At 40.7% G+C, this 24,390-nt stretch overlaps 1 protein-coding gene across 1 annotated transcript; it reads right to left on the reverse strand.

Annotated features, from left to right (window-relative positions):
• Positions 1 to 443: 443 nt before the first annotated feature.
• LOC136439422 (zinc finger protein ZFPM1-like) lies at positions 444 to 23,579 on the reverse strand. The gene is made up of 8 exons (XM_066434867.1): positions 23,439 to 23,579; positions 10,150 to 10,328; positions 8,557 to 8,674; positions 7,386 to 7,564; positions 6,232 to 6,363; positions 5,439 to 5,508; positions 5,099 to 5,167; positions 444 to 4,089 (listed from the first exon to the last, which is right to left on the reverse strand). Exons 1-8 carry the CDS (start codon positions 23,476 to 23,478, stop codon positions 1,169 to 1,171), a joined length of 3,708 nt encoding a protein of 1,235 aa, XP_066290964.1. The 5' UTR covers positions 23,479 to 23,579; the 3' UTR covers positions 444 to 1,168.
• Between the last annotated feature and the right edge of the window lie 811 nt (positions 23,580 to 24,390).

Raw genomic sequence — 24,390 nt, forward strand, 5'->3', positions numbered from 1 at the left:
TAGCATTTATGTGTTTAACTAGCAAGACTGGATTACAGAAGTTGTTTTGATCTATATTGGAATGATTGAGAGAGAGTTGGCATCAAGGGAAACATCTTTTATCCATAGTCACTATGCTAGATTTGCTATTCTGAATATTGCTGTAGGCTTCCCTTTTTAATGTCGGGAAGATTTAAAACATGTTTGAGTGGCAATCTTTTTGGACAATGGCAACAATTGCTGTTCTTTCCCTGCTGAAACTCTAAAAATTAGTGGCTGTTTTGAGAAGATGAAAAACAAAAGTAAATTATTATTAATGAAATGCCTTTCAGACATTGGTTTCATTATAATGGATTGAACGGCTTAAGATGAGCCTAATGTCTGTAACCACTTTACACACAAACCATTTCCATCAAATTAAAATACAGTCGGGAAGCAGAGGCTAGAGCAAAGGAGGATCCTCCTGGAAAGCAAGGGGCCAGTTTCTGGCCTGAGCACGTAGGCAGGTATATCTTTACCTTTGGAGAAGTCTTTCTCTGTTCCATCTAACTTTCTAAATTCCCTTTACAATATTGGATGGAGTTTCAGAACAAAGTTAATGTTTAGATGCTCAACTGATCATAACATTTTAGTCACAAAATAATCATTGTGAATTCAGCTGTGCCATCTGTTTCAACTGCAAATCATGTTTAGTGTAATTTGTACATCCTGTCACATCCTGAGAAGTTCTCTGCAACTAACATCTTTGACTATGTCAAGTTTGTGAATTTGGGACAATTTCCCAAAATGTTATTGTACCCGGCTTTCCTTTCAACACATTCTCAGCCACTCATGTACATCTTAGTTCTGAGTACAACACTCACTTAGTCGTAAAAATCTGATACAATAGAACTACTGCCATTTCAAAAAAAATGATACAGATGCCTAAAAAAACATAGTAGCTGTCACTATATGTGCAAATAAGAAATATTTTTGGGTTCAAGAGTTCTAACTATTCACACTTAGCTTGGTTTTGTCTGGGTCTGCAACTTGAAGTCTTCAGAACCTCACCCACACACATGTACACAAATTTTGACACATGCTAGATTGACACTAGATACAGCCATGCAAACAGTGATTCTTGTGGTTTTCATTACGAAATGAACTAATGTTTCATTGGTCCCACAATACCTGCAGTCACTCCTGTGTCTTACTTGACTATGTTTTCACCTGCATGAGAGGCACAGTAGAATTTTTTGTGTGCGATAAAAGTGGACAGGTTGGTGAAGCTGATGTCACAGGAGCGGCAGTACTTCGTGCACACAGGTCCCCTTCTGAGGGCGGCAGAACTGTGCCGAATCACGTTAGTTTTACCTATCATGCTACTGAGGTGGTACTGGGCTGGTCCCATGCTAGGCTGGGGGTGGACTTTCTCCGTGGACTTGCATGGACTTTTGTTAGGGGCTGATCTGTCGGGCAGGTCCACGTTGCTCGTACTGCATGAAGCAGAGGTCTCCGGGTAGCCTGGATCGTATGGCTCCTGTTTGACTATTGTCTGCACTGCTTCTGGCTTCTTTGGAGATGTATTTACAGGACTAGGCCCCTTGTACGGTGTGGTATCACGCATGTGTTCATCTGGGGATGAGCTGCTGTTGCTGCGAGTTTCCTCTGGCTTGGTTTGGTGGATGCTAGCGGTGTCCTGTTCATCTTCAGGTTTGGCATGCTGGTCCTTCCAGTGCTCCATCAACGCAGACATGTCGGCGACGGTGAAAGCGCAAAGGGAGCACCTGAACAGCTGGCTCTCGCAGTGACCCTTGACATGCACCATCAGCGCGCTGCAGGTCCTGGCCGAGAACTGGCAGTACGGACACTGGAATGGCGCGCAGTCGTGCGACTCCAGCTCTTCCAACGTCCGGAAGGACTGACGGCAGAAACACATGAACGGCGGCTGCTGGTTGGGGCCTGCATTGGGGCTTCCAGGTGACGTGGCAGCTGCAGCACCTGCCTGTGGCTGAGATGGAGAGCTCCTCCTTTTTTCCCCCAGTCCAGTCTGATGAGACATCTGGTCCGGTCCGCCACCATCAGCTACAGTTTGTGTTGTGGCCTGACAGTAATATGTCTTATGAGCAATGTAGTTCTCATGCTTATTGTATGAGATGTTACAAGCACTGCAGTGAAAAACATTGGGTAAATCAAACTTATCTGACAGGACTTCAGTTTCATCTTTTCTACAACGAAGGTCTATTGGCTCACTGGAAGTTTCTCCGTTCACTCTAACCTCATTTGACGAGCCAGCAATGTTTTGTTCCTCTGAGGTTGAACCATTTTCTCTTCTATTATTCTCAACTACTGTGTCACTACTACTTCTTTTTATCACTAGGTTTAACACGTTTTCCTGATTATTATCTGGAGGAGCTGTCTGAGTTGGACTTTGTTTTTCTTCAGTTACATTGGAGTCTTTGGTGGCTGGTTGTGGGCTAATTTGTGGACTGGCCTCGGGTGTTGGTTTGTTGTCTGTGTCTACTGTGCTGGTGTCAGGCTCTTGCTGTGTCTCTGTTTGAACAGCGACCGATGCAGCATTATTGCTGTTTGGCACACCACAGTAAGCCATGGCTGCGTTTTGAACAGCCCTGACTGTCCCGGGTCCTCTAATTAGTCTCTCATCGGTGGACAACCGAACGATGGTACAGTTGGCGGGTTGGATGGACTCCTGCCTTTTTTCCGTCCCCGCCCGCCTGCTGGCGCAGTAATACTGTTTGTGCACCGCAAAGTTCTCGTACTTGTTAAACGATATCTCACACTCCACGCAGTAGTGACAACTGGGTGGAGGTTCCGCGTCGTCGCATTTCAACGTCGATTCCACCGCTGACGGGGAGACTACGTCTCTTCTCAGTGCCGGTAGGTTCAGCAGAGCGCTGGCAGCCATGTTTTGTACCGGTATGGTGCTAGCTGCAGATGCTCTGGAGGGCAAGGGAGAACTGAAGTCCTGCTGTGCATTGCTGTAGAGTGGAGACTCTGTCATAAATGGCAGCGCACTGCCCCTGCTGTACTTGCTGAGGTGGCGTGTTGAGCAGTAGTACTTCTTGTGAACAAAGTAGTTGTTGATGGAGGTGAACTTGATGCTACAGTCTAAGCAGTACGTGCCTTCAGGGTGGTCGGCCGCACCCTTGTTTAGAGTCTGTGAAGGGGAGAGGGAACTCTGGGGAAGATTTGCCTGCTTGTCAGATGGCGTGACAATGGTGTTAGGGGTGGCACCCGCGTCGGCATGCATTTTGAGGTGTCTGTTAACACTTGCTGCTGAGTTGGCTACATATTGGCACAGAGGACACCTATACACAAGGGCTACTCCCGCTTGTGGGCTCAGCGGCATCTTATCTCGTCTTCTTGGACTGTTTGTTTTGACTACTAGCTGTTCAGGCTCCTCAAGTCCTGGCTCTTTCTTAATGGCAGCTTTTAACACCAGGTCTTTCAAGACGTTGGGAGAAGCTCCGTGCTCAGACCGCACACTTGCCGGTCTCGAGAGGGAGTGTGGCGTGCCCTCGTCGCTGGAGATCGGGGACTCGGTGTGGAACTGCCTGTGCCACAGCAGCTCCGCCGGCCCACTCAGAGTCACCTGGCATTGACTGCACTCCACCGTGGCCTGGCTGATGTGTGTGGTCATGTGACGAGTCAGACTGTCCTGATCCTGTGCCACGTGCCAGCACACCTTACACACAAACTTTCCCTCCTTAGAGCCGTCGACGGGGGGAGGCTCGGCTGGAGACAGCATCTCGGGGCTTGTCTTCGAGTCAGCTTGCACACTGCTGCAGGAATGTTCAACTTCAAGATGCTGCTGGAGCTGAGCTTTGTTGAGAAACGCGCCCATGCACAGTGGACAGGTGAAGGTATGAGTGAGCATGTGGACTTGTAGGAGCCCAGCGTTGGAGAAGGTCTTGTGGCAAACAGGACACTGAGCCACCGTGGCCAGTACGGACGGCAGGACCCTACCGCGTACGGGGGGTTGCAGTTGGTGTCGCTGGGTGCCGGGGCAGTAGTACATCTTGTGAGCATTCAGGTTGTCCATGTTGCGGTAGACTATTCCACAATCTTCACAGTCATACACACCAACCTTCCCTTCATTTGACATTTTCCCTGGAAAGGAGAGATACATGTATAAACATTATAAATAGAATCCATGCAGTATACTTTTCATCTATGTTTGTTTGTCTTGCACAACCGGTAAACCACCTTTAGGCATAACAGCCAGACAATTCAAACCGGGCTGCATTCAGACAGTTTGATCCACTCTTACTGGGATGGACAGCTCTGACCTCTTTTTGATAAGTGTGGTGGGATCTTTAACAAAATTGCTGGAGGTGTGGTATTCGTCAAGCACAGGACCTCTGGTTTTACCTCCCATCCAAAAGGATGTCCCTAACCAAAGCTTGACTCATTTTCACCTGAATTAAGTAAGGAAATAGGTGTAAAGTGCCTTACTCATTGAGACACAACAATATGGGGCATGTCATGGAGGGATTCAAATGTTTTTAAGATTCTCATAAGTCAACAACCCTGACCTCAAGACCACTTTACCACCTTAAAATTCAGCAAGAATGTTACACATATTGGGGACATTTTCCTTTCCACGTTGTTATAATAATAGCAACCTGTCCTTGTCAAAGATAGACTTCCACTACATGTATCCACTAAAACAGCACAGGGGAGATACACAGTCATGTAAATGTGCCAAAGGTCAAAACTCCACAGACAGGTGTGAAGTAGACTTCATTCTACCAAATTGTAAAAATCTTCCATATATTCCTGATATTGAAGCAGCTAACCTTTAAGAAACACCTTGTGTAATAAAAGTCACTGTTAATACCAAAGATTCAAAACATTCAGTATAAGATTAGCTTGCTCTATATTCAACTAAATGGTTTCAACCAAACACAAATCCCATTGACATGAGTAGATCTTTATCGGCTAAAGAAAAACATGTAAAGGTTAAAGTACAGAGATTATCAACAATACCCTCAGGGGCCCAGAAAGGTTATATGTAGACTACCTACAACAGAAATCTTGCTGTAACTCATTTCAAAGCAGCCAGAAAATAACATTTCTTTAACAACACTAAACCCTTGAAAACACCAAATATACATACATGCAAGTATCAGCTGTTGTTTGGCATCCTGCATGTCCATGCCATCAAGTGCATGCTCGCTGGGTATACCTGCATAATGAGAAAACAGCGTTTTTAACAAGATTATTCAAGTGTCAATTTATAAATCTGTTTTGTTACTATAAAAACTTAAAGCATTTAAAGTTAGAAAGATTACCATTAACAAATTACTTTTCTGTTTTCATACATTGCTAATAGACAAGTGTGTAGCAAAAGCCATTGCTTTAATTTAGCAAAAGCCATTGCATTAATTTAGTAATTACTTTAATTTAGTAATTGCTTTGATTTAGTAATTACAGTGCTAAATCGTAAACCATATTACCTGAGGAAGACCCTGCTTGTAGTAGTGAGGCTCCTGGGCTCATGTCATTGTCTGGTCCATCACTAGTGCTCTATTCAGGAGAAAATGTAATATTACTACTGCCTATGCTAGCACCTTTATCTTACCATTTATGCATGGAAATTTAATGGTATTACTAATATATTCTATAAGGTGAATCAGTAGGGTTCCCTATATATATGATAGGTTCAAATGGCATATCTAGAGATGGCTTGCTTTGAAATCCCACAATTACAAAAAACGTACAAAAAAATGTATGGCCTTTGTAACTGCTGATGCTTCAGAAAACTATACTTCAAAGCTGAGCTCTCACACTCGGTGCTCTTGATTTCTTTTATTCATAGTTAATCTTACTAATAGTATATAAAAATCATATATATACACACACATATATAACAACTATCATATACATAGGGAACCCTACTGATTCACCCTATATATATATATATATATATATATATATATATATATATATATATAGAGAGAGAGAGAGAGAGAGAGAGAGAGAGAGAGAGAGAGAGACAGAGAGAGAGAGAGAGAGAGAGAGAGAGAGAGAGAGACAGAGAGACAGAGAGAGAGAGAGACAGAGAGAGAGAGAATTGCATTTCAAATTTCCATCACGAAGATGAGAAAATTAGGTAGGCTACGTTCATCAATAAAATGTACAATGAGAGATACAAAAAAGAGCCTTGACACAAGTTAGACACCAAGGCTTTACTTTATTAATCTATCTTAAGGGCATTATCCCTACATATTAGACATTGTGAATACAAACCTCCTGTTGAGGTAAGTTTGGAGATTCGTCTATGGTGTTGTCACTTCCACTGTTCTCATCTGTATCCAGGTTGTCTGCGGAGCCTGGGGTATTCTGAGACTCCGATTTGGCAACTTTGAAGTTCTTGACGTCCTTGTTACAAAGACACAAGAAACGCTTAAGGGTAAGAACACTGCAACATCTCTCTTATCAAGTGTCGTGTCTTAGTCTGGAGTTGCAGACAGCATGTTTTAGTGTCAGGAGGTTGTCTCGCTAGTTTCCCACTCTTAGGAGAGACCCCACATTATTCTCAAAGTAAATGTTCAGGATTACAGTATATATTGCCAAACTGCCTCTCTGTACCAATCCGACACCAAATGGGCATTCATTTCAGAAAAACAAAAACATTATCAAGAAATGACAATTATACCTAGAAGACTAACAATAGTTCCTTGGAATTTACCCCCTTAGCTTGATTTGATAAGCAAGCAGACATCTACTGTACTGTGGGTCAAAGGTCTTTGGAGGAGAGCCAAGAAGAACCATGCAAAAGTACACTTTATCATAAACAATGTTCTTTTCTCAGAAGAAGCAACTGATACTGATAGATTGAACATCCGTTGTTAACAGTAATAACAGTTGAAGTTTTCAAATGTTGAAGTACATGTACATTAGATTTTATCAATTTACATTGGTTATATTTGCCAATAAATGTTGAACTGTCAAATGATTTAGGTCTACATAGCTGCATGCATGTAAAGACACAGACACAGTTAGTCATAATTAGACAAAAACACTTCAAGTCTGTGGTACACTGTATTTTCAGGGTGGGGCAAATTGCCTGGGACAAGTAAAAGTACTGAACAGAAAATCACATGTCCTCCTGTACTTGCCCGATGGGGTGTTTTTTCCATGGGTAAATCACAAGTCTGCTTTAAAGCGCTTTTATTTGACTTAAGAATAATAAATTTTCTTGCTGCAAGTAAAAAAAATGTATAGAAATGTAACATTTAAATTTTAAGCCTGGGTAAACTTGGTTCGGGCCAATAGGGATTTTTTTAAATGTACTTGCTCTACATGGAAAGCAAATTTTTCAAATTTTGTCCGACCCTGAGTTTGCATGTGATGCAAGAAATGGACAAGAACAAAAAATGAAAACAAAGCAGGATATTTACTTCTTCTTCAGATGATGACACGTCTTCTTGATAGTCGCCATGGTAACCGGCCAGGTCAGGTTCATCTATGACGTCGTGGTCAGCCTCCTCCTGCTCGAAGTCCGCCTCCTGAAGACCATGAACTTGGAGAGCCTCACCCGGAGCCACTGTTCTGGTCACAACACACCAGATGCTACCAGCTGATGGTCAAGTGATAATGTTCATTTAATGTTTGTTTATTGTTAACATTTACAACGGGTAGATTGTGAGTATGTCAAACTAAAATGTACAAACTAAAGGCCATGAACTTGGAGAGCCTCGCCTGGAGCCACTGTCCTGGTCACTACATGCCAGATGCTACCATCTAATGGTCAAGTGATAATCTTTCTTCAATGTATGTTTATTGTCAACATTTGTAACAGGTAGACAGTATGTCAAACAGGCTTGTCTCCAGTTTTAGATTTTTTCCGTAGCAGTTATTGTCTGGGAGCCCATATCATGATAATTCTTACGAAAATATGTTTTTATCAATTTCATGCCATGAAGTTCAGAATTTTTGGACGAATGGGGTGAAATTTTTTTCCGTCCCAGGACGGAGGGATGGGTGCTGGAGACACCCTCGATTTCAAAATAAAATGTACATACCAATTTTCCCAGATTAACAATTCAGATTTCAGAATACAACATTTCAGAATACAGTAGTGGTAAATTAAAGGACACCTTAACGTCTTCAACAGGTTAAAGACAATGATGAAGCTTAATTGCTACAAGAAGACCATGTAATTATCTATCTTAACCTTCACATTTACAAATAATATATCAGTCTTAATTTGATTTACCGTACGGTATTATGTCTTTGGAATCTTTAGCACAAATGTAAAATGCTGATAAGAGGGTTCATCCAAAAACAAAAGACTTCTCAAAGGTCAAGTCTTTTGTCTACTTCTGCAGAATAAAACTAAAATTGCAAGTAACAAAATGATAACATACATTAACAGACAGTGACCACACTACAAGGTGTCCAATCTTCTGTAAGAATTCATTATTGGGTTTGACTTCTTTTTTGCAGGCAGCAGAATCTGATTTCTATCTTTTATTTGTTTGCACATATCTGTAGAAACTAATACTAGAATTGGAATTAGGAAAGCCTATTCAAAATATGGAGATATTGTATAAAGTTGAAGTGACCTACCCCGTGTACAGATTGTGGTGTTGTGCTCCCCAGAGCTGCTTGCTGGTGGTAACATGAGTAACCAGTGGGATGGGTCCCCCAGCACAACAGTAAAGCCCTCTCCATCATCACAGGGGACCTGAGGTACAAATAAGATTAACACTTCTACTTGCACAAGGTGAATCTAAAAGTGCTTGGTTTATATAAATACTGATTGCTTTTTATAGAAACTGATTGGTCCATATAAAAATTGTGTTGACGAACAACAGTTATATATATTACAGCAACTGTTAAAAATCTAAGACAAGATTATCGGAAGCTAAAGGAGAGTTGTTACTGGTTGCAACGTTTTAAGCACCAGGTATAGGGGATTGAATATAAAAACAATATTCTGCAATTGGGAAAAATAGTTTGCAGAATTGCAAAAACAATACTTAAGAGTGTGAAGGCATGTAAATCTCAGTACCACAGATACATGTACTGTACCATACAGAAGAGTCATTCAGCACTAAGGACAGCACCAAAAGAAAGATTTCTGTGTGTAAGAGTGTTTACTAAGTAACAGTCACAGTAACATCAAAGTTTGGGAAATATGGACACACAGGCAAGTGCAAGATTATAATTTATTATAGAGATTTGGAAGGGTTGTTTATTTCTTGGTTTAACTATTCAGGACTCAGGACAGTGGTTGTAAGCACTGTCATGTGTATAAAGGGGCTACCTAAAACCAGGGACAACTTAATCAGGAACATCCCAGTCAGAACAACAGAAAGTATTTATGTTGATATATAGTTCAGTACCAAGGACAGGGCAACTGTTGGTGTCAGCAAAGAAGTAGGGATAGCAAGTTGTGTAGAAGTGCTATTCAACACTCCATCACAATGGATGACAACAACACAACATGCATACAATGATATGGTACCAGGAACAATTCAATGGGAAGAAGTGTAATTCAGCACCAAGGACAGTACAAATTTCCATGCATGGAAAAGGGCAATTTGTGAGGGGGCACTGTCCAAAATTTGCTGAGAATGATTTTCAAAAAGATTCAAGTGGTGAACCAGGATATAATACAAGCAATATGCAATGTCTAGCATGCCTGATCAAGGTGCATTAGAAAAGGCCAACATTTCCGATGGTTTTCTTATGCTAGCTAAAGATCTACTTCCAGGTTTAATGAATAGTAATGTTAAATGTGGTAGAAATCTGCCAAAACAAACAACATTACATACAATCAATGGGCGGACAAATTCAGCACCAAGGACAGTACCACATACCACTTGAACACACATTCTATGGTTTGAAACCTTTGATATAATTGTTACTCATGCAGTCAGAAATTTTATAATTCTAGTTCTAATATCACAGATATCTTTTACTGCCAATAAATGAAGACAGGCTAAATTTTAATATATATGATGGCACGAATATCTAATTTTGACTCATAAGATACTTATTGGCTATCCAGCCTTCAAAATTGTAATAAAAAAAGTAGGCAAATTACATACTTCCAGACTCTTGAGGTCTCTATTCAAATGTTTTGATACCTTAACTTGAAGGATAGAGAGAGAAGTTCAACATGAAAACTTTCACAATGCACATATCATGTCTGACCTTTAGTCCTTTCTGTGCGTCCTTTTCCTCCCCTCCTATCACCACACCACCGTACGGACCCCATCTCATACCGTCGGGAAGTTCTTCACGCGCAGTCAGGGAGACACGTCCCTCTTTCTCTTCTATCTGTAGGCAGCCTGGCAGTGAGCCACTGTTGTCAAACGCTTCAGTAAATGTACCTGTAGAAACACAGTAATAGATGGCTGACATACTGTTTTCTATTGAAATATGATATAATGGTTTCTGCCCTGCTCAACCTTCTAACTTAGTAGATTAATCAACTCAACGCCTTTCTCATTCAAATTAGCAAACAGAAAACACCTAATATTGCTGCCATATTAAAATCATATTTATTTCAAAATTTAATGCATGTGGGAAGCAGATCATTAACCTTCTCCCTGCTGCCTAACTCTCTAACCAATGGAGAATGGGGTGCCAAACGGCTACTTCAGTGTTCTAAAGGTTAAAATGTGACCATCAAGCACTGTGTATTAACTACAGATGAAAGTTGTCTTCCAAGAATTGATGGAAAAAAGCTAACTCAATTCTTTATTGATGCTGTTTAAAATGACCAGTGTTGAACCTTTCGTTATCATACGACAAAGCAGTGAGCGGGGAACTGTGTTTGCAGAAGTGCACATGTACAGAAGAGCACTTATCTTGTCATAGATGTGGTTATGACATTTAAGATGGAAGCAAAAAGGCTGAATTATGGAGGTGGCCTTCTTAGATTACTATGATTACATTCTTATCATTTTCTTTAACTACGTCTGTCTACAATTTGTATTACATGAATGTAGCATGCTTGCTTGGCAGTAAGTGCGCCGTCCTCCACTTAACACCAGCTGGAGGGAAGAGGAAGAGGGGATGGCCCAGGTTGACGTTGAAGCATACACTTGAGACTGAGCCGGGGACCTTAAGGATTGATTTAACCAGAGGGGAAACCATGCTGTGGCCTGGAAGATCACTCACAATGGATTGATGCAGCCTTTATTTTAAACAGAGCAAGATGAGCTAAAATGTCTATCATTTGGCGCCAGAAGTAATTCTTATAAACCATATTTGTATAATTTAGAATATGAGAAAAACCTGGTTCACGATAAATGCCGTTATGGCAGGTTGATAAGTTATGTATTCTATAAAACATTTGATACAGCACTCTTATTCAAGTTCCTTTATGAATGTTAACGTTTCTGCTTGGATAGACAAATTAAATGTTAAAAGTCTAGCATAGATCAGCTTACTCCTTTGTTTTGCTAAAGTAGGAATATTCACCTTTCTTAAAGGCCATGTTGATTTGAAAATATCCATGGATTACAAGTTTTGCAAAAGAAAAAGTTGCCTTTTTCACTTCGGAATTGACTTTGGCATTTTATGACACTAGTATCCATTCGTCCATTCTTTTTGCCATTTATGGCATAATGCACATTTTGCAGCTGCTTTGTACGATTTACAGTATGGTCAAAATACTTTCTCTTTTTTTTTGGAAGCAGACGAAAATTGATGTGCGCCCGGGTGTCATCCATATATTCGAATCAACATGGCCAAAAAAAGGTACAGGGTATACATCACAGCATCCTGCAATAGAGTTTTCCATATGTGATTCAACAGACCATCCTGTCCACTAAGCATATCAAGTCTTAGCTGACCCTGTTACAGGTTGTCTACTGACTATCCGGCTAAGTCTTCCCTCTGGGCAAGAGGGATTTTCCCATGCAATTAAAAGATTTTGGTCTGCGTCGTATACTGCTGATTTTATCGCCATTTTGAGACTTAAAAGCTCTGCTACCGGCATCTACAAAATTATACTTTTTGACCCCAAAGTCACCATCTGATGAGTGGTGGAGTCATTCCTCATATTTCGAGAAGAAAGAGCACAATGCCAGGACACTTGACGCTGTGAAGTTGGGGTCTTCCATCATTCAATGGCGAGGGAAAAGCCATCTCCCAAAATGAGATCAGCTACCAATGTAAGGCCGGCTCTTCTTTGGCTAATCTGGAATCGCACTGTCATGACCCAGCAGACTAGGTGCAAGTGATACTGGTGTTTCTGAATGCAGAGCCAGTCTTATCAAGACCCTGTCACAGCCAGAAGAGACTTGTAGGCTCCATCGCTCTTGAAATCCTATCAAGCCCCAACCAGATTACATCCCAACCTGAACCAACCTACAACCCCGTGTTACGGGTTGTGGCTGTGTCTGGCATGCCACAGATGCACAGAGTACAGTTTCAATAGCTAAGAGACAGTTTTATACCACTAGAGCTGCCATATGAACTTCTAGGTCGCTCACCCACCTCTTCAACATCCATGTCTTAGCCTCGGCATATGAATCTCTCTGTCACTGTATCATCTACAGGGACCAAGCTGTGACAAGCAGTCTTAAATCTTTGCTGTCAGCATGACTTTAATAAAATGTTTTGTGGTATGTCTGTCCTATGTTTAATAAATTATTACCTGGAGGGTGTTCCCGGTAGATAGAAGTCTACACCCCTTAAGCCTCATCTATCAAACAAGCTACTTAAGTAAGGGACAAGATAGGATGCTATCTAATTTAATTAGAGAGTCCCAGAGTCTGTCATCCATTAGATTTCCTCATATTTCAACTGAAATCCTCATCTTATTTATTGCTTCAATCAATATTTTGCAAGTTCATAAATGTAGCTGTATCTAAAAAAAAAGTATATTTAGCTCAATTATTGTCCTCATAACGAACAAAACTGATGCAGCACATATTTTGTTATAATGCAGCTATGTATTTACGGTAAATTGAAAGGGTGTGTACAAGGGTTTTTCCAGTATACTGGTTCTCAGGCCACATTGACTTAAGTGCAGGGACAAGTCTTTTCCATATAACTTTTATTTGAAGACATCACTTTAAATTGGGATATGTAAGTACACTGTAAGTTTGCCTTTTCGCCCCATGCTATCCAATCTAAGTTCCTGACTTTCAATATGAAATTCTTGGCCAACTATCCCCTTCTATCTAGTTATTAAGTGTTGAAAGACTGATGGAAGTATTTCTGGTGGTGAAATGAGTAATCTCGGGATGGACCACATTTTCGCCAGCAACGAGACCTGATTCCAGCCAAGCCTGGCCCCGGCAGCACGATAGCTGGCAGATTAGTGGTGGGTTAATCCACTTCTGTAATTATATCTGATACCCTCCCTCCACCGATAACATCTCAAGTGTAAATGGAGCTAATGCCTAATTCGATTTGACTGCATAAAAATGAAGATTTGGGAAAACCATTTCACCTTTCCCGCTCGCATCAAGGGTAACCTTCAGGGAGAATTGCACGTTCAGGTTGATTATGAGTTATCAGCCGAGCACACACTATCCATGCAGAATCGGATGGCTACTTTTTTTCTCTGTGGCGCGGACTTGGTATGCAAAGCCGAAGAGGGGAATCGAAATGTTTCACCACGCCAGTTCAAGTTCACTTGACGATGTTCGTACAAGGCTTTACATTCATGCTCGTGTCAGTTTTAATTCATCTACGTTAATAAGCTTTGTTATAATGCACCAAAAGATGCAAAAATGCCTTTGATTGTAATAATTGATTTCCTGAGTTAATTAATTCAATAGGGGAAACCCGCACACGATTCTTATTAGAGGGTATATTGCTTTTAAATTAATACTTCCCTATAGGAAAGATGCTTTGTGATATCATAGTAAAAGCTGCAAAAATGCCTTAAACTACAATGAATTATTGATTTCCAATTTAAGAATTCAATTGGGATTAATCCTGTAGATGATTCTTATTAGAAGGTATGACTTTCGGTACAGTAACTATATACTATAATATTATAATACTTTTGGGTCATATCAAACAGTTGAGATTTTAAGCTGAACTTTTTTTTGGCTGTTTTGCAAGAAGAAATCCGCACATAGGGACTGGTCTTTCAAGTCTTGATAATAGCAGTTGCTGACTTACCAAATCGAAGGTTTTGTACAAAGATGTTTTTACAAATAAGATAATTTCATTCTGGTCGGCAAAGAAATGTCAACATTTAAGCTTGTGCTTACGTAACCTATATTGGGTGATATTTGTCCTTACTTTCAGTGAGTTGAGATTTTCTCAAGTATTGATATTTCTGACTTTGCATTATGAGATGCATTTTCAATACAAGTTTTATTCATGTAGCCTGTTAGCCTTGAATACCGGCCTTTGGGAAACGCGAAAACAATAGAGACTCCGTAGAAAATAAAATCTAAAACCTTCCTGCACTGCTGGTTGTCAATCATCACTCTATAGGAAGTTGGAAGTGACAGTTTGGCAATCGGACTTGCTCTGTTTATTTTTCTGATGGCTGCTGATAATGCTAACAAGACACTTTTGTATACTGAGCTACATGCATGACCTTCCTTTGTCCAAAATGTCCAGCGCAAGGTGTTTATAGTATCTGACACTTGTCAAATATCACATGTACAAGTCATGTAGTACATGTACAATGTGTATGTAGGCTTACAATACATGTAGTCTACATATTTACTCATTTAGAGACTACAAAATTTGCCTTTAACTTCCAGTGCTTTTGTACAAAAATCATTACACTTTCAAAAAAAATCTAATGCCTAATATAAGTACTCTGCATCAATATAAGTTTGAAGTTCAACTCTCTATGGAGCTGATGCTGGTTCAATGTAGTTGTTTGGTATTGAAGGTGGACGATCATATTTCTTTCAAAAACATTAATTCTATACTGTCCTCATTTGTATCTCATACTGAAGACATCTTTAATTTGTTTGTAGCAATATGTATTGTGAAAGGGGAAAACTGGCAGCTTAATCTATCCACTCAGTTGTTATGCTGAGGGCTTCAATCCTATGATAATGTTGCAGTGTTCAAGTCAACAAATATATCTAATAACAGTGTATGAATTTGACAATGGCCATTTTCACTTTCTACATAATTATAGCTCTGAAATTTGAAAGAAGGAGAAATTTATGATGCGAGTAAGGATTTAAGACTCTTTGTGTAAATCTTTTTTTTTCATTCTTTTTTTCAAATAAGTAAGCAATTCATGTCAAATATTACATTTAAAAAAAGTAGCAAGTCCGTATAGAGTGAACGACACAATCAGCGGACATAAATTATCAAATTATCCAGATCAGTAGTAAGAACTGACTCATATAAGCACTTACAGGTTTTTTTTTGTCACATATACATCAACATATTCTATGCAAAAAGCGCTGAAATACATTGCGCTCTTTGAGCTTTTTTTCAATGGTCGTCCTGAAACTCAAGCACAAAGCAGAAAGGCATTATACACGCTGTGTTGTTATGTCGATAAAAAAGTTAACTACCGGTATGGCTAAAGACTGGTACAGTGTAATGATTATGATGTTCAACTGTCCCATGAAATATTGCAGTTAAGGTTTTATATCGAAGTTCGAGTGTCTGCGGTGAGCGATTACGCTATCTTGCGACTGTCCTCTTCTTTCTCTCTCTTCTAGTTCCCCTTTCAGAGCCATTATTCTCCATTGGGGTCTACTCATTTTCCACAAAGATATCACACTGTGACTTATTGAAATCTTCTCGTGGTGATATTCGCTGTCATTCCTCTCTCAAGAGTTACGGAGGCGCGAGTCTACCCCGCACTCTGAGCACCATAAGTTTGAAGCATTCTGTAACACCCGTCTATTATCAATCCATCTGATGAGCTAGATGATGTGACAGGATAATGGTACATGCAAAATGACTTATCCAAAAGAAGCTCCTCGGATTCACCACTGATCACCAGCAAAATGCAAGCACAAGGTGTCTCCATTGTGATAGCAGGTTCTACGTTCCAGCGATAAGGCTTGAGTTACTGGAGGGATGCCGACAAAGCGCCCGAAGTAGCTTATCTGGCAAAATCAGCCGCAGAGTCACATGACCTTCATTAACGAAAATGATAAGAGAGAATGTAATAAGTCATACTCTTAAAGATTGCGTTTAGTTTGCCTGCTTGGCAGTGGCTTTGACTAAAGCACATCATTCATGCTTGTGGCTGTCATTATACTTTTCAGTCTCTTGGTACTTGGCAGATAGCAATGTGTTGCGCACATCAGTTTTGTTCAGTCGTGCTTTAATCTGCTTGATCAGGCGTTCCGAGAAAAGAAGATTACGGATGAAACATTTCTTAAGATGGAGACAATCGGCAACTTTCTTTCATCACATTTCACTTTTAGCTCTCGAAACTGTGGGAAGAAAAGTGACGAGCAGAAGACAATAACGATTCACGCAAACCATCATAAACCATTAGGGAGTAGTACTGGTACATGTCACAGCAATGAAGGGAAGATGACATTTTAAAATGTGCCGAATAGCTGGTGAGAAATGTGGCAATTATACATCAACTTTGAGCTGGAATATGTGGCAGTGAGTCACACAATTGCGAGAAGAAACCTTGAGCCCGTACTTAGCGAAATGACAAACATAACACACTTGTAACAAATAAATACTGCCATTAGAAAAGCTTCGGCCATAAAACTTCATCCCTTGTACCTTGGACCCTACCTGTTCAAGGATAACTGCTTTAAAGGTGGGGGGCAAGTACAGCAGAATGACAAAAGCAACTTGCAACGGCCATTTGTCTCTACACAGCTTACTGGTACCTATAATCTGAAGTAGCCTTCAACAAACTCAGCTGTTCTAGATCTGAAACTTGAAAGTCTTCCAAAAGAAGTGCCCAAACTATCAATAATCTTTTTGTCATGGCCGGCGATAGAAAAATAAGAAAAACACATGTTGGATCAAAAGGGCCAAAGCTTTTTCACACCAACTTTAATTTAATAGGGAGGCAGTTTATGAGCACACTTGATCAATGCTAAGTGGTTGAGGGTCTGCTGTATATGCAAAGGTCTCGGGATATAAATTTGAATGCGCTTGTTGCTAAAACTGTTTCCTGAATGCAGCCAGTCTTAAGGTAAGTGTTGAGATGATGACAGTGCAATTAATTTTATTGCCCATAACTATACTGTACTCAACATATCGCTCCATATTATCAAGACAACCAGTTTCTAATGAGTTGATTGAACTACTGGTAGTCCAGTACTCTGGTCAAAATCAAAGGCAATTTTTCAACAATTGCAGGTTTTCAACAAATTCGAGCGGCACAATGTCACCGCATTTGTACTTTGTGAATATCGCAGGACAATGTGATAAGTTAGATTTAACTTCTTACGTAAAGAAATGACCAAAACATTGACTCTTGATAATTCCAGACCTTAATAAAAAATAGGGACCTTCAAAGTCCCTTGTTTATCTTAGTCTTCGTTCCTCATCCCTGCACTTAAGTTACAGGTCCAATCATATTACTGCCGAGAATTAAATTTTAGTACTAACAGTATTTTACTGCTTTAATCACGGCATTATCATGTTTTCCTGTGTCTTAACATTTGTCGTAAAATGTTGTAAAGTGGAATCTGGTAACATAACATACTACGGGTAATCTGCAAGTATATCCCTATCATGACCATTAATTAATTACCTCCGGGTGTAGGTAAACGCAGTGGAACTTATGATAATTTCGGAAGCGGAAATTGAATAAGGCTAAAATTTACTGCAGGTTGGAGGCACATCTATCATGGATCCTCATTAAGAGATACCCCGACTTAAGTCATCCATCTGATGTCCACTTTACGGCACAGTGTCTTCTTAAGTATGGGGAGACTTTGACTTGAAGATTAATAATGCTTTGAAACTGAGCAAACTTTTATGTGCCATGGCCTCTTCATTTTTGGAAGGAGTTATTGAGACATCTAATAGTTATTCTTTGATCCTGGCATTAAAAAAAAAAGAAGTAAGAAACTTATTTGGGTAAAAGTGGCCAAAATGATAGAACTGTCATAAAAGAAACCTCTTCTGCATAGTGTGAATGAAGTCTTTAAAAAATGTTTCTATTAATTTTGGAAAAAATAATCCTAGACTTAGCGTTATCAATCTATTGATAAAAAATAATAATAATAGAAAAAAATGCCCTCTTTTTTATCTTTCCCTTATTCCAGCAATAAGTGTACCGGTATGTCATAAAATAACATATTCCAGAATCTAGACCACCCATACCAAAGAAGCTACATGTAACACTGTGCAAATATAAACTTTGATATTGCAATTTGTTTGTGCTTAAGTTTACGGCATACAAATATGCGCACAGGTATGCAATTCCTCTACCGTTCTGATAATGGTGATGAAATATTGGTCAATTTTAATCAGGCTGAAAGGATGTGCACTTTGTGTAACCAGCGGAGAGCCACATTGGGCAGAAATTATTTATGCCTTTGTCCATGGGAGGTTGAACACTCATGCTGGCATTAGCTGTTAAGTACAAATCTCATCAGATTCTGCTATAATACCAATGGTTAATGCTGTATCAATGGAGTATAATTTAGCATTGTTAGTATCTTTGTGAGCATGTGATATGAAACTGAGACATAGATTGTATGTATGTATATAATATATCTATAGTATAGATTCATTGATAGTACACATACTTGTCCAGTTACTAGTAGGTATGCTGACAACTTTGACAGTTTTAGTGCCGAAAAAGCAAATATCAAAAACCTGTTCAGTTAATCTTGTTTGCTGCAACATTCGATCTAACAATATGATAGTTTGGGAATACATTAGACACAGTCTATTTTATTTTTCCTCAACCTGTTGCATGCTTGCAATTTCTCACCTAATAATTGATGAATTTTCTATCTTCAATTTCATGTCATCCAACACTGTTAAAGGTAACCAGGAAAAAATGAACACCTGTAGTGTGATGGTTTGATCCTAGAACTAACAGGTGTCCATTCAAATGTAAGGGGTGATCAATAAGTCCTCGGCCTCACCCAGAGAAAGATGCACCACTCAATTTTTGGGGCATAATCATAAAGTTGCAAAAATTTTTATTCAATATCCACTAAATTTGAAATCATTGTGGTCATTACTTTCCAGTCTACGTCCTTTGGAAAATCAGTAGGTAAGTGTCAAGAAAAACAAGGGAGGAACATGTGATCAGAGCTGTGTGGGTCGTGTTCCTCATGCCATGAAATCTATGAAGACAATGTCAAAATATTTGGTTGCCCCTGCATTTCCCCTGGAAACAAGTGCGTTTCTGATTTTCTGCAGAGCAAGTTGGCCTGCACACCTCAAATCGCTGCTCAATTGTCTTTTTTCCTTCTCTCTCACCTTTAACGTTACTGGGTGTCGCCTGTAAAGTAATGATCATAATGATAATGATTTGAATTTTGGTAGACATGCATTCATAAAAGGCTTTATACATTGTCATTATGCCCCAAAATTTGAGTTGTGCATGTCATTTCTGTGTTTTTTTTAATTTCAAAAAGTATCACCAGTATATATATAGCGTACATAGCAAATAAATTTTAATAAATGCTCTTTTGCATTTGCCCTTTTGAATGGTCCATTTTGAAGCTAATGGGCTTTCAGCATTGCATGATAAATTAAACAAGTTTCTTCTTTCCTCAATTCTACTCTGAACTACTTGATTTAAGATTTAAGAAGAAATTCAATATCAGAAGAAGCATTAGCAGCACTCAGGACAGGAGCACTGATGCTTTATCAGTCCCTCCATCACCTGAGCTACACTTATCTGTCAGCCTGTCACAAACACAATACCCCCTTGTACCTAATGTTATGCTACCACCACCTCCTTCCCCTCCTCCTCCCAATTGAATGTGTGGGGCCATACCACCACCTGCTTTGTTTCTGTGAGCCTTAGTGTTGCCACAGACAGCACTTCCTGAATTGTTGATACGCGGCAGATACCGTAGGCAACTGACGTCTTTTGGATATACAGGAGTTGAAAGGCCAAGCTGCCATTGGAAGGCCAGAGATAGCCCATCAGTGAGTGCTGCCCTGTAGAGGCCCTCTGCCATGGTAACAAAATGGCCCTTATCTCTGTTGACTCCTAATGATAAAGTTGACAAAACAAGGTGGCTGACGCCCCTTTATAGTTCGGCCCCTGCTTCCACGAATCTTAACATTCCGCACTCGCTTGGAGTGACAAATTAGTTGGGAGAGAGAGATTTGATTTGAACTCTCCCAAACAACTGTTTCAAACGTGTTTGCTTTTAAACGTGAGAAAAATTCCATCTGGAATTTTACCCCGCAATCTATGGACCATATCAAGCCAACAGCTGTGTTATCCTGGCATGTTAAGGTCCCACCATTCAAACACCCGGGCACGAGAGAAAATAGCCATACCATAAACTTAGGTTATCTGCCGGGGCCCTTTCCTTGTGTAGTCTAAGTAGTTTTTGCACCAAGGGACCAAGCCTTAAAACTTCATTCCAAAGTCAAACAAGCAATCATTCATCCAGATGCTGATGTGATAAGGGCAATCTTATTGATCTGCCAAATTACCACAGGTGAACTTGGCCTTTTCTCCCATTGTAGCAGATCATTTGGCTCGAAGGTGTACAGGCGTATCCTTTCACTCCGCTCTCCCAACGATATTCTCACACAAATTCGCACAGAAAAGTTGCCATTTTGCTACAGCTATTTGGCGCTGGCCGATAATGCCGTGGCACAGGTTGGATTTATTGCGCCGAGATGAAGTGATATGATTCATACAACAATGCAGACACATTTTACCTTATCTGGGCTTTTTATCAAAAGGCACAGAGCAACATTTGGAAACAGGGAGTCTGGAGAGGCACTATTTATCTTCCACTATCAAGGCTTCACCGCTAATCTGCCACGCTCTGGCCAAGAATCCTGTTTATCACATTTTTGTAAAATCATGGATGATTATCTGGAAAGTGGATTGAAGGCTCGGAATGCAAATTGAATACCAAGCAACCTGATAGCCTATCTTATTTATTAATATTACCTTCATTATCATCTGTATCTGCCTGCAGATCTGGGCAAATGGAAAGGCTCAACTTTTATTTATCATGTGAGAGTGGGGACAAGAGGCCAGGGCCAGGTGGAGTGGTAAATGCAGTGCAACCACTTTGCCCTGTCTTAAAGCACTCCTACAAGGCTCTGGAGGAATACCCCGCCCTCCGGCGTCGGGAAGTGGAGAGTACAGCATATGTCAAGAAGCGCAGGCTCGCGGCACCTCTCTCTTCTGTATGGAGAAATTTGGAGGATTATTTCTTTTAATCCTAATTGTTTTTTTGTGGGTTTTTTTCACATGTAAAATGTTTAGGAATTAACGATAATCGCTCGTTATCGATAAAAGTTAAAACACAAATACATATTCCTGGACATTACTGGGAGTCTCATGATGATAAATTTTTTTCCTAACAAGATGGATCTTTCAATAGGGTACATTACCTTCCACCATATTTAATTTGTTAGAAAAATATAAAAATTACCATCCAAAGCAATAACTTAGCTATTGCTGTACAGGCACAAGAACACAGGGCTATTAATGATATATTAACTCCCTCACTTAACGTGTTTATTACATATTACAATAAGGCTTGATATAGTTCTAAAGTAAAATCGTCAGATGAAATTGTCAATATTTGATAAAACCTCTTTCAAAAGAAACTGTATCTGTCAGTGACTGAAAATGATTGGCATGTACAATCTTTTATCATGTGCTCAGATGGGTTTCTCGGATCCATAGATTCTAGGGAAAAAGACAGCAACATTCGTTATATAGATAAGATAAAAGTTTTATAGTTTTATCTAGAACACATACAATAACAGTCAGCTTTTCATACATCTATCAAAGGAAGACACATCCTTCTAACTTTTCTCTCAAGTTCTGACGAGTGAGTTAAGACAGTTAAGACAACCAAGGAGGTTAACTCCTTGAGACAAAACATCACCACTGTTTATGCGAGACTTTCTCATTTTAAGCAAAGTTTCACAAATGAAAAACAGGTCATTGGTACAGTGAAACAGATTTTAATAGCTGTGACAATGGATACATTTTCTATGTCTAATATACAGTAATCCAACAATGAACGCAGTACTAGCACAAATAAGTCACCACCCTACTAGTATGTATGTAGCACCTTTTTACGTGGCCATTTGCTGCACAGTGTAGGCCAACTCATCACCTGGCAACACAATCACATGAGATAATCACACTGATACGACTACAATGTATGGCATGAGCTCCTGACTACAACAAGGGCACTGAAAAACAGCCGAAAGGACATAAAAGAAGGGTTTCAATTTAAATGTAGGGACTTTGGAAGGGCCATTAGTGGTTTGTGCTAACCAGGTCGGAACAGAATGCTTATTGAACTGACCGTGACAGATAAATTAGCAATTACCGGGGCAATAAAGTCATTGGAATAATTAATTCTAGGCGTGATAGCGCCTTTAATGCCGATCTTTTCACAGAGCAGGTGTCAAAATCGTGTTGCGAGAGCCTTTGTCGAAAAAGGCTGGGTTTGTGACCAAAAAAATAGCTGTTTGAGCCGGCTTGATGGTAGGGCAACCTACTTGGGGCCTCCGCTGTAAACATAGCGATAAGACATGAGGTACGGAGTCATATCCGCTCTTATCTCATAATGGATCGTGCAGGCTTATCAAGTCTCACATCTATAGACAACAGCAGCAGCACATTGCCCAGGCACCATGCAGGCTGCCGCCCCCAGGCGCGGGGTAAAAGCCGCGGCAGCACAGCCAACTTCCCCTGGATAAAACGGGCGTCGTCGGGACGCTACGCTGCACGGATCTGGCCGATAAGGGCGACAGAAATGCTCGGTGGAAAGGAAGAGCCATGCCCAACCTTTTCTCGTCTCCGCCACTTTCCCGAGATATGTTTGCGATGTTGATGTAGAGATAGGGCTATCAGTCTGGCAGCTGCAGCGGGCCGTGCTGTACGTGTCTCCAGCGCGACTGGGCTGGCGACGTGAGCGGCCTCACACCCCGAGGATGCCGCCCGAGGCAAGCGGCTGGTGCCCGTGGTGCATCCCTGGGTCCCCCACACCTTCTTAAAGACAACTCCAGAAGTCTTGAGTTGCGAACTTAACGGTGCATCGCGCACGGGGCGCACCGTGCCCCCTGAATCACCCGGACGCGCACGGATCAAAACATTGATAGCTGCGATCATGTTAACATTTCTACTTAGACGGCGTCTTTCATTCACTCTTAATGCATCAGGAATGTAGAAAGAAAGCCTCACTTGTAAGAAAACTCTTTCGATGACAGCAGAGAACAACAAGAAGGCAAAACAAAGTTCAGGCAAACTTTAAGCTCCGAAGGCCGGGTAGACCGACCTGACGCAAAGTGACATCACTCTGCAGACGACACTCTCGCCACGGCGCGAGTTTCCCCGCTTTTGTCGCGTACACTGAGCACAAAGGGAGCGGAACACTTACGCTTGAGATGCTTTGGGTTGCGCTGTTTCCGTCGAGACATGTTGTTTGGCGTGTGGTAGTGTGTGGCGAGGGCCGGACGGGACGGAAGGCAGGACTGGCCCTAGCCAGGTTCACACTAAGCGCGCTTGCCGCTCTCTGCCGGCCCGGCGCCTGGGCATGCGTGCTGCCCGCCTGGGCGCTACCATGACGCCCACTCTGGGGGGAAACTACTATAAATGCATTTAGGTTCGCGTGGTTTTATTCATCATTAATGCGAAAATTGAGTGTTTGCGGTGGTTCTAAGTTCGCGGTAGCGCTAAATTCACATACTGCTACAGTATTGCATAAAATGTTCGCGGTGCCGTAAAGTTTTAGGTGCAATGGTCGCCGCGAAACTGCGTACATAAAACCACCGCGAACATTTCTGCATTTACGGTATCCTCATTTTTACAACAAACAAGTGCGGTTTTGGACATTGACCTTTGGCGAAAGTAAACGAATACAATGTAATCAGAAGAAAATTTCCAACAGCACTTTATTCAAACGGAAACAAAAGTATGTAACCCTAGCCTTGAAGATGGACCTTTCCGTTTTTCGAATCTTTTCATTTGACGAATTGTAGTCGATCATTTTCCCAGGGAACGCCGGCATACACCTTCAAGCAAGCGATGTGAGCGACTATCATTAGTAAGAACCAAGCTTACAAGATAAATTGTATGTCTATAGTTATCTTCTGTCAGTAGATATGACCAGGCTTAGGCCTCTTCCTTCGTCTCCCTCTTAGTCAAACTAGAAATCTACATTTCCCGTTCTCATGGCGAGGGCAATTATAACATCGCATGGACAGTCCTTTCCAAGAGGTCTTAAAGCGTTACTTAACAGAGAGGTACAGACAAACCCACACAATAATCAATCCTTAAAACCATTGATTAAAGAAATCTTCTAAGGAAAAGTTGATTTTTTTTTCGGAATA

Source organism: Branchiostoma lanceolatum, chromosome 7 (genome assembly GCF_035083965.1).
Source record: "Branchiostoma lanceolatum isolate klBraLanc5 chromosome 7, klBraLanc5.hap2, whole genome shotgun sequence".
In the NCBI taxonomy this organism is placed as follows: domain Eukaryota; kingdom Metazoa; phylum Chordata; class Leptocardii; order Amphioxiformes; family Branchiostomatidae; genus Branchiostoma; species Branchiostoma lanceolatum.